This window comes from Rhamphochromis sp. 'chilingali' (genome assembly GCF_963969265.1).
Source record: "Rhamphochromis sp. 'chilingali' genome assembly, chromosome: 22".
Taxonomy (NCBI): Eukaryota; Metazoa; Chordata; class Actinopteri; order Cichliformes; family Cichlidae; genus Rhamphochromis; species Rhamphochromis sp. 'chilingali'.
In genome coordinates, this window is record NC_137950.1 from 24,647,562 (window position 1) to 24,662,854 (window position 15,293).

Consider the following 15,293-nt stretch of genomic DNA (forward strand, 5'->3'; position numbering starts at 1 on the left):
AATAAACGCCTGTGAATTTTTTTTAAAGGTTTTGTGTCTGTTGTTGAATGCATTTTAAAGTAATTTGTTGTTTTTGTTTAAAATCAGCATTATCAATTGCGTTAAATCCATCAGTTTTAATCTACTTTATATGTTGATTGCTTAGTTTGCTTCTGGTAAAGACATCTTGAAGAGGTGAGGCTTGCAATTATGAGCCATAATTTATATTTTTATTCACATTTTTGTTAGCATTTGTACTAGAGAGAAAATTCAAATGTGCTCCTGAAAGATAAGAATCATTTTGTAAGTTAAAAGCAAGTCAAATTCGGGTGATCCGGAACTACAACATTGTCGGTTAATACTACTTACTGATATAGATAGTTCCGCGTTAAGTTCACTCAAACGCCGGGGAACGTTATTATGCTGAGCAACGTATAGTATTTTTTTCACAAGTACAGAAGCCCCGCGATAAGCAGGGCATCAAAAAATTAGTTATAACTCATATTGTTCCTCTCCACGGAAATCTTTAGTAAAAGGCGAAAGATTTATACGATCTGAAGAGAAACATGAGTGTACTACTGAATGTAGTGACCCGGGGAGGTGTGATTTTCCGACATACCCATTACACTCACGGTGTCGTTGAGCTGAACTCAAACGTGCATAGTTTGAATACTGTACTTTGGGATCTACTTTATATAAATATACAAAACACTTTATATATATTTAAAAAATCTATATGAATTGCTTTAGAGCGAAAACGTAGGTTTAAAAGGAGTTGGCGTACTAGGCCCGATGCATGATGGGTAATATTCTATTTCAGGCTAAAATACTGCACTCGGGAAGCTTTGCTAGGTCTGTAACTGAGCAGAAACGATACTGTGACTAAATTAATTATTAAGTGATTAGAAATAAGGAAAATAAGTGCAAAAAATAGGAAAAAGGTTTACGCAGGCGCAACACACTGTTAGGATGGGCTTTGGAACGAGAGAAGTCCTTCCTACTACTTCCGTCTTCGCACAGCTAACCGCCCCCCTCCTTTTAAGTTAAACGGTTAAAAAACAAAACAAATAGCGTAAGAAACACTTTTAGCGATCAAAATCATTTTTGTTTGATCCTCCAATGGAGACTCTGGGGTGTTTCCGGCCCTTCCTATCACAAAAATATGAATATACTTTTCTATTCTATTTCTATTTTGAACCCTAAAGAAAATCAATGTTTCAACTGCACTAATTTCAGCTTATGTCCTATGTACATTTCATTTTACGATCATAAATCCTGATTAAGCTTTGAGGTTATCTGCCTGGGTTACTGTTCGAGTATCACACAAGCACAAGAAAATCAGGGGCCCAGTACTTCAGTATTGAAAAAATCCAAGTTTGTCATGGATGGAAAGTAAGTGAATGTGCAGTAAGTGAATGGATAGATATAGATGAATAGATTTTTTTCCTGAAAGAGAAATAGCTTAGTAGATTAGTTCACCAGAATATACAAAAAATTCTCCCAAATTCAGGGCGATGTCTTCTTAACAAAGTACAACAAATGAAATCAAATGCAAAATTTTCAGTAGCTCAGAAATCAAGAAAGGCATTAAGGGATGTCTTTAAACCTGAAATACTTGACCCAGTTATCTTCAAATTAACAGCAGTGACCTTTGCCTGACAGGGCTATAAATGATTTTCATATGCAAACTTTTTGGTGTATATTTAAACTGCGAATGGTTCATCACACTGTTAAGGTTTTTATTTCAAGTTTGTTGTGTAGTAAAGAGCATAGAATAACTCCCAATTTAAAATAAAGAGTTTGATTAACTCTCAACACAGAGGTTTATTTGTGGCACTGTCTCACATTCTTTGTAATCGTCTGGAAAAAAACAATTGAAAAGAGAATTGAGTGAGTGGCTACTGGCATAATTTCCTTGTTTCAGTTTCCATCACCACAGGACTAAAAGTAAAATGTTAGAAGTACAACGGACGAACGGCAGTGTTGTGCAAATGCATCATCAATACTGACGTATTACAAAATACAGTTCTCAACATCAAAGTGGCATTCTGTGTGAAACATGTACAGCAAAATGATCAACTTGTGTTTTCATGCAGTATCAACAGCACTTTCAACACAACGTACTTACATTGGAAATTCTTCATCAACTTGTTAAGAAAAGTTAGAAATCAGAACCGGAGCTCTGTTGTAAACCTACCCTCCTTTTGCTTTTCCAAACAGGCTGACGGTGCTGACAATTTAAAGATCAGCAAAGACGTTCAGACTGCGCTCAACACCAGAATTACACGTAAAGAGGGCACCCGATCTCTTCTCCCCTTGGTCCAAAAGATTGATTGGTTTTACTGATGTTTTGGTCATCGGTTCAAATATAAATATACTTTATTATTTTAATATAAAAAGAATAAGGCAGATTTCAACATGTTCATTTCCACATGGATTAGTGAGCCCGCTGTGCATTTTCCACTGTACACAAAGCCACATGATCTGTAAGAGTTTATTGCACAGAAGGCCAAGCTGCAGAAAAAGGGCGGAGCAGCTCATCTTCTTCCAAGACATTATCAAAAAGGACTGTAAAAGCTAATGACATAAAAGTGTCCATGTGCAACTTCGCCCAACAGTTCATATGGCCTTGACATCGATAAGGTGGCCTTGCTGGGCCCCCTGCCGCAGGGCTTTGATCCCTTGCAGCTTGCGGCCATGAAGCGTGAAGCGAGACCAGGCCACCAGCTGGAGCAGGGCACAGGTGATAGGCACAAACACCAACATGTAGAAGCAGCCCAGGCGTAGAGGCGGATTCCCTGAGCTGGAGGCGACGTGAGACCCAGAAACTGAGTCCTTGACAGAATCTCTCTCAAAGATATCATAACCTGGAGACGACAAAATTAATCACATTAAATTTGACTCTTTTTTCCTGAAGCCATACTTAAATATGAAAACAGTAAGAGTTAATGAGGATCCTATTGATGAAAGAAACTAAAGTAAAACTAGTGAGGCAAAACAAAAACGTGTCACTAGGATATATTTTAAGAGCACGACTGGCATAAAGCGATGCTTGTCTAACAGGTTATATTTGGGGAAACTGGTTTGTTAGCCTTAAAAAACACATCCAAAGAGGAAGTGAGCAGAGACCATAGAAAAGTCAGTAACATCCAGCTATGATGAGTGAATTCATGCAAAGCTGGTGTCGCAATTTTCCAAACTTTGAGGCAAGTGACTGATAAGTACGTGGCTTGGCTCTGGATACACCCCCTTTGGCTTAGATCGTTTTTCCTATCAGCAGAAACAACTACACTGACTCTGTCCAGTTAAACAACCTCATCCAAGTCTTAGTAAGAAGGTAAATATACATGTTTACAATGTTTTTTTCTTCTTAAAATTACATTAATTCTTTGTTGGCTGCCAGGTCACTTGTGCTGACCGTCCACAAATGGGCAAACAATTAATGCAAAGTTAAACAAGTCTGCAAAACAAGTGTAAAACAGATAGATTTTTTTTCCTATCCTGTTCAGGTTCTAGAAAACTAAATAAAAAAAAAATGAGATTACAAAAGAAGCCTGTTTAATCAGGTAAATGCCAAAGATTTGATGAGTGGCTTTTTTGTTTTGTTTGTCATTTGCAAGATAAACTAACCACAAAACAGCAATTTATGTCATCTGTCTAGTTCAACTTGTTGTGCAAGTCACACACATGTATTTTAACTCTAGTTGAACGCTCAAAACTTTATCAACACACATATCAACAGAGTGTGTGAGCCTGTAGTAATTTGTGTCAGCTTGGGAATCGCACATGAAAGCAGCGCCTTGGAGCAAGCTTGGAAAAACCTGTGTCCTCATGAGGTCCAAGGCTGAGAGTTTCTGTTTGTACCTGTGTAAACACAGAGCAGCCATGTGCCAATGAGTGGGGCGAATGTCTGCCCGGGTTTGGTCATCAAGGCAACCATGCCGAAGACGAGAGCAGAGGCGGCTTGCTGACGTCGGTTTACCACAAAGTCCTCATCCACCAGATCAGAAATCACCAGTTTCAGGAGTTTGCATGTCCCCTCGGTGAACACGCGGTTACTAGAAAATGGAGACGTAATGTTACAGCGTGGAAACATCAGCTGTAATACAGGTTATCATGCAAAAAGCCTTTGTTCAGAGCAGTCAGAGCATGCTAAGGTGTGTCCGAGTATGAAATACAGTAACAACTTCATCACTTTTAGCTGGAAAGTTTTAGTGAGCTTCACCCACAAGTTTAACCACTTTACCACAGCTGTGACTAAAATTATCAATGAGCTATGAAAGCACTCAAATGCTGTTGATAGCTATAAGAACAGCAAGACCACTAATAGTCTAAAAACTGCATGAAAATCAATCGCTTGTGGCATTAAAATGTTATATGTGTATATGGGACTATACAGATAACACAAATATTACAATTACAGTTAAGAGTAGACCAATTTCAGAATTGTGGCTAATTTCTAGAGACAGCATTTATAACCCCCCTCAAAAAAAGGGTCTCTGCAAATGGCATGCCCAAAGGAATTCTGGGTTTGTGTATGCAGCTTTGAAAATGATAAACCGTTAAAAACAAGCACAAAAAGAACCAGCCAAACTGCCACACATCCATGAAGCGTGTGCAGATGTGTGTGCACGGCCATACCTAGCAATGAAGACACACAGCAGATAAATGTGGTCAGCCCCTGCTAGCAGCATAGCCACACTAAGTCCCAGTTTGAGCATAAATAGCCAGCGGATAACCTGGTAAACCCCGTAACGCTGGCACAGTGTCAGGAAATACAAGTTGTTCAGGTGTGGAGCAATATAAGAGATTCCTGTGTGGAGCAGAAGCAGAGCTGCGTTAAAAATTAAAACTATAAAACAGCAGAAAAATAATTTGAGAGAAAGCGAGTGGAAAGCCAAAAAACCCCAAACAATACAAATAAGTAAAAATTTTGCAATTCATTCAAAAGGTTCTGGTGCTACACATAAGTAAAAAAAAAATGTGTGGTAGCTTTTATTGTCATGTCTCAGATTTGGAATCACTTGCCTGAAGAGATCAGGCTTGCAGAATTAGTAACCACCTTTGAATCACTTCTTATAGACTAGTTTCAATGTTTTTAAGGGCCTCACTAACAAAAATATATTGCTCAAAAAAAATGAAATGCAAAGTCTGTTAAATTTCTGGGACATCAGCTTGTCTAGTTAGAAGCATAAACTGCCGTGAAACAATTTCAACTGCTTGTTTGCAAATTAAATTGGCAACAGGTCCACCAAAGATATGGCTCTCCAGACCATCACTGACCCACTGCTAAACTGGTCATGCTGGTTGATGCTGCAAACAGCATAACGTTCGCCAAGCCTCTTTCATACCATCTGGCCCTCATGCCACCTTCATGGAGTCAGTTCCTGAGAGTCTGATCAGAAACATGCAAATGAGTGAAGTGAAATCACTGAAGGTCATTCTACGCTGCTCCTCATGTTCTTTCTTGATCAAAAGAGCAGATGCTGGCTTGTCTACTGGGTTGATGTCTGCCCAGTTCTCCTCATATAACAACCCTCTCCTGCTACCTCCTGTAAACTATTGTACAGTTAGTATTGTATAGTTATAATTATAGTATTGTTAGTTAGTAATTAGTACCCTTTTATCCCTTAATTTTACAAAAAATCTAGCATGTTATTTATTTTTAAATTCTAGTTTTATATATCTTGGAGATATATCTTTTATATACTTATAAATGCACCATAGGGAGGCTTGGGGTGAAACAGCATTTCGGACAATAAAGCTCTTGAATCTTGAACTTGACACAGCAAACCTGATGTGCATCTGCCATCCTAGAGGAGCCAGACTCTGTGTGCAAGCTACGTGTGCTGCAGGTACCATCACATGCTAACTGAAGTGACAAAGACACCAGGAAAAGCAAAACTGGAGAAAAATCAGTCAGCATATAAGGAAACAGCACTCCTCTGTGGCCACAAGGTGCAAAATCATTCCATTTGTGGGGTTGTTGTCTTGTTTTTGACTCTCCAGGACACATATTCTCACTTGAGTTTGAATCCAAGCAGGTGAAATAGATTCACAGTGGTTCATGCTTTCTACCTAGACAGATGAATTTCCCAGAGGTTTAACTAACTTTGCGTGACACTATGAAGATCAAGTGCTCACTTCATTCTTTTCAAATGAGTTTCTTCTTTCATATAATTGTTTAATTTTTTTTTAATAGATCAACCACTTATTTTCTGTGACTTTTATTTAGTTCTCTTTCTGCATTTGCTTTTCTGTCAAAGCAATCTGCAAACTATTTTCTTAAAGGTGCTATATAAATAAAGGTTAATTATATATTTTAATATGCCACTACTCATGGTTTAAATGTATGCATTGCAGTGTGTTTTCCAAGCATTTTTCCTCACATAACAGTGTTAAACATTAAAATAACTTCTTTATTTTAATATTCCTATTGGTAACTTCCTATTCACTAAAATTTAAGTCACTATATCAAATATACAATTTCTTATCTCTTGCTGTGCAAAGCATCCATTACAAACACTTGTGTAAATCATTTACTGCATCTCAACTGGATCTTACCAAGTAAAATTGAACCCGTAGAGGCAGAGATGTTGTCAGATAAGAGATGTTCTAAGAAAAGAGGGAAGAAGTTGCTGTTGAAGTGGCAGTGAAACACCTGCAAACAGAAGCAGAAGTGACAGATAAACTAAGATGATTATTTTATTCTAAATTAAAAGTAGTTTGTTGCTTGGACCTGTAGCAGTTTTCTTTAATTAAACACCAAGAAAACAAATGAAATGTTTTCTGATTTTAGTGCGAGCAGGAAAACCACAAATATTTAGCTAATAATATTAATTATGAAAGTTCAACAAGTGTCATTTACAAGAAGGGCTGCACTTCATGTGGAAAGACAAACACTGGAGGGCAGTCTAACTTTTATCTTGCATTGTCTATCATTAATAACAAGAACAAACTCACTAAGACTGTAAAGGTTTGTACTAAGATTGCACGTCAAAAACAAACATGGGCTCACACGGCTTTAAGACTTTTAAAGGCTGACCTGAATCAGGTTCATTGACACGAACCACATGAAGTTCCTGTGTCTGGACAGCTGCTTGAGATACTGTCCAATAGTGACAGGTTTTTCCGGGTGGTTAAGTGGAGCATGGCCAACGTTTAGTCTGTGATAACAGACACACACGAAAAGATGTGAGAAAGGAGAAAACACAGTATGAAAATTTCTCATATTATTCACACTTTTAAATTCTTACTCTTTGAGTGCTGATGCATCATCTTGTTTTGGATGGATTTCCTTTATAAAACGGCACTGGAGCATTCGAGACACTAAGAAAAACCCCAAGACGGAAAAAGCTGCCAGAGTTACACAGAAGATACGGAAGGAGTAAAAGTCCTCTTTATCCCAGAAAGAGTAGGACAGAAAGACGGAGAAAGACCCCAGAGCGCTGAACACCGAGCAGTGAAAGTTGAGGCGTGTGCGATCGGTGGCAGATACAGCGAGGTCCGCCAATAGGGCGCTGTGGTGGAGATCCACCATAGTGAGAAAGCCATCGTAGAGACACAGGCACAGCAGGAACTGCAGGCCTGGACTGGCCCAAGCCACCCAGAAGGCCAGGAAGGACACAGCGAAGAGAGGACCATTTGTGGCGAGGGCCTTCAGACGCTTCAGCACCACCTCTGGATTTGTGATCTGAGAGCCGGCTCTGGGTGGAAAAACGAAACACATAACAAATCTTTAGACGCGTTTTGTGATAATTAACCAACTTCCCTGGTACAGACAGACAGGTTATTGCAGACAGCCCCGTATATCATGATGTCAAGCAGCGGAGAGATTCTTAAAATAAAAAAGGGAAAAAGTGCGTATCTCTGGCATAAAAAACGTGTAGTTGTATTAAATGTAACAAACTTCAACAGAATGATGTGACCAGCTTTATAACATCACTGCCTTAGAACAACACAGAGAAGGTTTGCTTAGTGATATAACAATGTAAACACAGAAAGCAGACAAATGTTTGACAAAGTGCTCTGATGGCGTCAAACACTTGGGTGTGTATGAGTGTCTAAGAGATACTTGGCTAGTATGGGTGAGAAATGAGAAGCGATCAGAGTCCGAATGAAGATTATATCTGGAATTTTAAGATCATTCTACAAAGATGACTTTATGTTGTTGAATCAGGAGTATCTCTCCAAGTTCGAGGCAAGTAGATGAACTGTGCTGACACATAACAAGAACTATGAGGTGTCTCTTCAGAGAAAAAAAACTTCTCTTTTTCGAAAGAAGATGTGCAACCGACAAAAATATCCCAGAAAGAACTAAATTCTATTGCACAACATTAGTGTCTCTTCCAAATGACTCCAACTACGTAAATGACCTTTTTCTTTTGAATATCTATTGTGTGTGGTCACGTCAACATTTCTAAAGCCTGTGCAAACAGTTAACTTGTTTTTCTGCAGTCTTTTGCACATTCATAAACAACTATTTACAACTGTGTTTGTTCCACAAAAAGTAGAAGAAAGTAAAGATGCAGATACTCACTGAGGAGAGCTGAGAAAGGCGCGGTCACTCAGCCAGCCGAAGAGAGGGTCATTCAGACTGTTCCAGATAAGGAAGACAGTCTTTGGAGCAGCAGAAAAATAATGTTAAATAAAAATCAGTGGATGATGGTGCATACAGGATTACCATTAATCTTAAATTGGTTCCAATATAGAATCTGTTCTTCTGTGTAGTTTCAACCTTATTGTTTTGCCATAATGTATTTTGTTTCATTTAATTTAACTATTTGCTTTTATTTATGCTTTTGTCTTATTGGTTTTATTCGGTGTTACAGCAGCACAAGACAATGTGTTGTGTCCAATGACAGTAAAAAAAGACAGATGTAGCCACCATGATGTCATCCATTGGTTTGTGGAGTCCTGTTATGAAACCTGAAGCTTTTCACTATCTAAGAGGTGGATCTGGCTGTGATACTGCTGGATGTTCACTGGTTAACGACTTTTCAATCACATGTTGTTAGCCAAGTCCTCAACTTACTCTGGATAATCCTCTTTTCTGACAACAAAAATGGCCAAAACATACAATTTTGGATTTAATTTTGTATTCAGTCTGACCTGAAATGAGTGACTGAGCCCATAAACTCATCATGAAAGTGTTTATAGAGTTACGGGGCAATGGTGCTTTTCCCATAAACTTCTATAGGACTGAAAGTTATTTTGCAACCACAGGTTATCACCCCTGGTAGCATTAATAATAAATACAGGTTTAAGGCCATGTTGTTTTCCCTTTTAGACCCAGAAGCTGCTATCAGTAAAAGAAAGATCCATTTTTCACTGTCCAATTTTAGTCTCATGAAGAGCTGACAGACTTTACGATAAATAAGTTATATTTCATAATGAAGATTTCTGTTTTTCTGGTACAAAAAAAGGTAATTAAATAACAAAAGCAAAACGATGAGCACACTCTCAGCGACACTGGACTGGTAAATTAGAGTTGGATTTCTAATCTGAATTAAACATCCAAATTTAAATCACGTGTTTAATCTCAGAATCACAGTTTCAGGCATTCTTTAGACTCACCTCTCCCACCCAGAAGGAGATTTTATCGATCTTGTAGATGGAGACAAACATCTCCACGTAGTAGAGCAGGAACACATTGTGCAGGATGGATGTAAACAGAGCCAAAGAGCCATAGAGCAGCGCAGTAGAGAGGACACCTTGCCAGCAACCCCAGACCCTTGTGCCCATTCTTCTTTCTCAGTCTCTCTGCTCCGTCTTTCTTTTGTGCCGAACAGCAGTCATTTCACAGCCTGGCCGCCCCAGGGTTACCACCTCATCATAACCTGCAAAAAATAAAACAAACAAACCACACAGCACAAGTAAATGCATTTAGATTTGATAAAAACATACAACAGATAAACTGTATTAGCTCATAACGTCACATTTATGAGCATTACCAGAAATTGCACTGCACCTTTTTAACAGTTAAATCCCAGCTGAGCACACCAAAATAATATTAACATTCCCGTCAGTCTCCCCACAGAGTCTGAGCAGACCAGAAAAAAGTGCTGTTTTCAAAGCAATGGTGCACTAGGTACTCATTAAAGTTAGTTAGGTTGTGGTACACTGTTCCTTTCCTCTGTGAGCACACGCCCAGCCGACTGAGAGTAATACTACTTCTCCCAGCCAAATATGACCACTCCTTTGAAAACTCCATCTCACTTACCTCATAAAAAGCTGACCAAAAGAACAAAGTAAACATTTCAGGATGAGTATTTTCACTGCTGTGTTGCCCTTGGGTGTCATATTCAAAACTGAAGTGTTGCACTGTTTATGCTATTATAATTACAAAAAACTTTCAGAAAAAAAGAAAAATTAGCTTGAAAAGGAAGCATAATGAGCTTCTTTCATCAATGCAGATATATATAGACCTTAATACAGACTTTGCATGTACATGCAAATTTACTGTAGGTCTTGGGAAATGTTCTTTTTGGCCACCTTGCGGGTATCAGTGCATCCAAATCGCTGTATACAATCTTCATACAGTCACACCCATATTTCTCTATAAATTAACATGAGGTATAGAGGAAAACTCAGTGGTGTTTTTCTAAGAAAGAAGCCTGTACAGTTCAAATAGACCGTATGTTGAAGGTTCATGGACAGAGTGAAAGGGGAGAGCCTTCTTACACCAATATGTAAGAAGGATGCCACAGGTAGGGACAGGAGCAAAACGTGTGAAATGCTGTGGAGGTTATGTCTTGGGGATGAATTTCAGCTTGAGGTTTTGGAGATCTTGTTAAAATTAAAGGATTTATGCACACAGGAAAGTACATATATTGATCTACCGTGCAATATCATCTGGAATGCACTTTTTTGACAACAGCTTCATTTTTCCAAATTACAATGATCCCAAGTACACTACCAGTGTAGTAAAAACATACCTGGATAAAAAAAGAAAACAATGGGACACCATCAGTCACGGACTGGGATCAACATTTCCCATTGTTATGGAAATATATGAAGAAATGAGGGACTGCTTGTAGACTACAAACACATTCAGTACCTTCACGCACACCTTGTGAATGAGGTCCAGAGTTTCCATGTTACACCCCCTTGTGAATTACTGTCTCCTTTGTTGGCTGTTCTATTCTCATGTCCCGAGTGCATTCTCATAAGCAGCACCCCAGGGAAAAGAATTTGCTTAAAAATACCAGTAAGCACCTCTCACTTCATGCCTGACTGCCACAAGCTCAAACTTGCACTGATTACATCCTGTCACGTCTTCAGTGGGGGAGAAAAAAGTAATAGTTAAAAAAACCCAAAAACAAGGCGATATGATATTTTCCATCAGTGTACTGTCTAGGTACAACCAAGATAAGTGGGGCAACCTCAGTGGAGTGTAACAAAGAGCTCCCTATCAGATCCAAGCAGGTAAAAGCGGGATATCTTTCAGCTGGCTGTGCCATATCACATCTTTAACACTTGTGCATCTTACCAAAACAAAAGTGGTGTACTTTGCAGCAGATGATAGTGCCTGACAACATCTACAAATATCCCATTCATGTCCTCTCAGGCACGGCATATTTACCAACTGTTTTCTCCCCACCTGCAGGGGAGCCCACCTGTTGTGTTTACAGGACATCACAGATGTTTTTTTACCTCACCTCACACTGCAGACAATCATTATAAACAGACTTTACAACGGTGTTATAATGGTTAGGTCAAACTGCACACAATATCTTCCTCATGTGACAAACACGTATTCAAACAGTTTTATAGCCTCCCGAGCTAGTAAAGAAACTACAAAATGAAGAGGAAATAAGCCTGACACTGACTAGTAGTGACTAAACTTCTTCTGCTAAATATACGACAGACACAGAAAAGGCGGCGTTGCTGCTCTAAAAAAGACATTTAACTTACTATCAGTAGCTTATTAGCTCATTCACAAGCTCGGCTCTCGATTGAACTCGCTCATATTACAAGTAGTAACGCACATGTGTAGCAGCTGATCGATTAAGAGCAATACTGGAATAAGCTCTTATCTGGGCGTTAAACGTCCAGCTAATCGATAGCGCTAGCATTAGCTAGCTGGTTAATAATAACCTTATCGTGCTGCCAAGCAGGAAATTAACATATTAAGAACTGGCTTCAAGTGTATTCACGACAGAGTACCGACCGGGTTACGTACCGTTAAAAAATGTGTTAACCGAAGAGAATAAAGCGTGTTTGGCTTCGTGGGAAATTAACGTGTTGGCGCAGCAGCTGTGTCTCAGTCCCAGACAGAGAGCACGTCATGACAACAGTCCGTACTCACACCGGTGACGACTGCGCCGGGTTTGTGAAAGGGTTTCCCAGCACTGGAGGCACACTGATAAGAGCTGCAGCGCCACCCAGCGGCACAACGACCAGATGCACTTCTGAAACATGTTCAGGGACATGGAGCAAGCATTGAAGCCAACTTTGGATTCCAGTATAACTTGCAACGAGTTACATAAACCTGGCCCAAAAGCAGTTGTTTTGATGGCAGCTGTTTTGATGGCATGATTTTTTAAAAATGTAGTATTTATACATATCATACATCAATACACGGGCACAGAATAGAATAGAAGTAATTACAAAAAATATATATAATTTCACAGAAACCTTTAAAGTATCTGATATTAAATTGGAAATGAAGCAGTCAAAGCTTCTTCACTTAAAAAACAAACAAACACATTATTGTTATTATTATGTTTAAATAAGGATTACATCTTAAATGTCCAGCACACCTGTTGTTGTCGCCTTCCTATCTGTCTGTTTCCCTCAGAGAGATCCTCCTTTCCCTCCTTTCAGTGCCACTTGCCAGCAGGCCTACCACTTCTACAGTATGTGTTGCACGTAGATTTCAGATTGCTCAGGAAAAATATGCTTTGTGATTCATCACCCCTCATGGGTGAGGGGGTTGAAACATGACATAGGAACAGACCAACCGACAGACATGACTGACTGGGGGAAAACACAAGGGGAAGAAAGCGAAGCCAGAAGTGAACAAGGGGCCAAGGTAACTTAAGAGGAGAACAAAAGGACTAGACAGGGGACAGAAGGAGACAAACAACAAGCACACATGAGACGGAGACACCAGGGAACACAGAAGAGAACAAATCAGGGAAGATGAGACAAAGGGGAATACAAACAGGCACAGAAGCAAAGAAGGACAAAAGATTACCAAAATGAAACAGGAAATCATCGATACTGAGACAAGGACATGGACAAACATGGGTATCAGGGACCAGGCAACCAAGAACATACAGGCACAGGTATAACCTTCACAAAATGGGTTTTATTATGCCCCCCAAAAGGCAAAATTATTACAAAAATTCTAAATGACAGAAACAAACTATTTTAAGAAGTAAGTGGGCCCATAAAAGAGGCCAACTAAAGCAAAATTCTACTAAAAACACTTAACAAAACACCATAACTCAGCAAACTGACCTCCCCAAATGAGAGACTACTCCTGTTATATATTAAGTGAATGAACCATGGTATACATCAAAGGTGGAAACCACAGAGACAATAGCTAAACATAATACAAGAAGAAAGCCCATTCCCCCCCTTGTGTGGTCACAACAGCTGGTGAAATCTATTTTATTGACCTCTGCATTTAAACCAGCTCCACCCTTAGCCTTCTCCTTTACTCAAACCAGGAAGGACTGGAGCAGCAGCCAGGTAACTCAAAAAGAAGAGAAAATAATTAATACAACATATAGTACAATAACAAACAATACAAAACAGATTCTATGCTATTCCTTGCACTATGGCCTGCTGCTGTCATGTATTACAAACTACCCAGTTTAAACCTTTCAGTTAATTTATGGACACTGAAGCTTTACAGTACAATGCAAAAAGAAAGGTAAACAAAAATATTACCTGAGTATTTCAGTTGTGTGTTGGCATGCAGCCATCACAATGAGGATGACACTGAATGAACCTGGGAGACACAAGAATAAACCCTTAAGACTAAGGAAAGGAAAGGGATGCTATAAGGAACTAATAACCACTTCTAAAAGCAAATTCCCAAAAGACACCAATGCTCACCATGATATTTGTATGTTCTTCCTGTGTCTGTTAGGGGTTTTTTCTTTGGTACTATGGCTTCCTCCCACAGTCCAAATACATTGTTGGGGTTATAATTGGTGATTGTAAACTGACAGTGGGTGTGAATGGTTGTCTGTGTGTTAGCCTTCCACAGACTGGCAACCTGTCCAGGCTGGACGCTGACTCTCACCCTGACAGCTGGGATAGGCTCCACCCTCTCCATTTGGATACTTGGATCATCAGATTCAACCACTGTGCACCATATAAAATCAATAAAAAATATAATTTTATCTCCAAACTGGGTAGCAGGCGTTTGGAATTACACAGCAAGTATGTCAAGTATCATGTCAATGATAATGTTAAACACTGTGGTTGGATAACAGGATCACTGCATTTTTGCTATAGACCACTTTATTCTTTAATAGAGTAGATGCAGTCATTTATAAAGATTGCAAGTGAAGCTCCAGGGTTCCTGGCTGCTTCAGTCTGCATACAGAACATCCGTGGTGTATGAGACACGCTGTATAAAGTGCTTTGAGTACTCATGCAGAGTAGAAAAGAACTATATAAGAAGCAGTCCAGTAATCAAATCACATATCTATTGAAATGCAATGTTGCCTGGTTATCTTAGATTTGATGAACCAGCTATAGTTATCCCGTCTAACCTAAACAAGGTAAAGAAATACTGTACCAAAGCCCAAAGTTTTGTCGTTCTAGCTTTTGTCCAGCAGGAGTCGCTCACACATCACATGGGCTCCACTCGACTTTACATTTACAGCCTGCGTGGGGTGTCACACTGGAAGGCTTACTAATGTTTGGAAACATTTCCAGGAGAATTTACGAAACAGTTAAGTAATATTCTTAAAGAAAATTAAAATCAATCACACTTCTATGTGGAACTGACACATTTCCATTCTTCTATTGAGAAAGAACATTATTATACGTTTGTTTTAAATAGAAACGCCAAACACTGAGCTTAAACCCTTCGTTTTCAAGAATCCAAAAAGGCGAATCTATTGAGTAAAAATCACAAAAAAGCGTACACCTGCTTATTATCTGGATATGGGTGAAAAAACATCCTTCCTAAACAATTTCTTTACTCTTAAAATAAAATTAATAGAAACTCAAACAAAACAACAAAAAGAACATGTGAGGTGGTGAAATTGTGGAAAGCCTGTGATCTCAGTGTGTGTGTGTGTGTGTTTGTGTGTCGGGGGGTGGAGGGAGAGTCGGTTGTGTTTGAG

At 39.1% G+C, this 15,293-nt stretch overlaps 1 protein-coding gene across 1 annotated transcript; it reads right to left on the reverse strand.

Annotated features, from left to right (window-relative positions):
- Positions 1 to 1,704: 1,704 nt before the first annotated feature.
- mfsd13a (major facilitator superfamily domain containing 13A) lies at positions 1,705 to 12,302 on the reverse strand. The gene is made up of 9 exons (XM_080873232.1): positions 12,164 to 12,302; positions 9,556 to 9,818; positions 8,519 to 8,598; positions 7,236 to 7,685; positions 7,025 to 7,145; positions 6,544 to 6,640; positions 4,621 to 4,792; positions 3,844 to 4,037; positions 1,705 to 2,846 (listed from the first exon to the last, which is right to left on the reverse strand). Exons 2-9 carry the CDS (start codon positions 9,721 to 9,723, stop codon positions 2,599 to 2,601), a joined length of 1,530 nt encoding a protein of 509 aa, XP_080729358.1. The 5' UTR covers positions 9,724 to 9,818; positions 12,164 to 12,302; the 3' UTR covers positions 1,705 to 2,598.
- Positions 12,303 to 15,293: the final 2,991 nt, after the last annotated feature.

Excerpts from the sequence above, each read along its gene's own strand:
- mfsd13a (XM_080873232.1), bottom strand. The coding sequence starts at position 9,723 with ATGGGCACAAGGGTCTGGGGTTGCTGGCAAGGTGTCCTCTCTACTGCG. Across the intron at positions 7,686-8,518 it reads GCCTTTCTCAGCTCTCCTCA|AGCCGGCTCTCAGATCACAA; the intron begins GTGAGTATCTGC and ends TTTTCCACCCAG. Across the intron at positions 4,793-6,543 it reads TACGGGTTCAATTTTACTTG|GAATCTCTTATATTGCTCCA; the intron begins GTAAGATCCAGT and ends TGCTCCACACAG.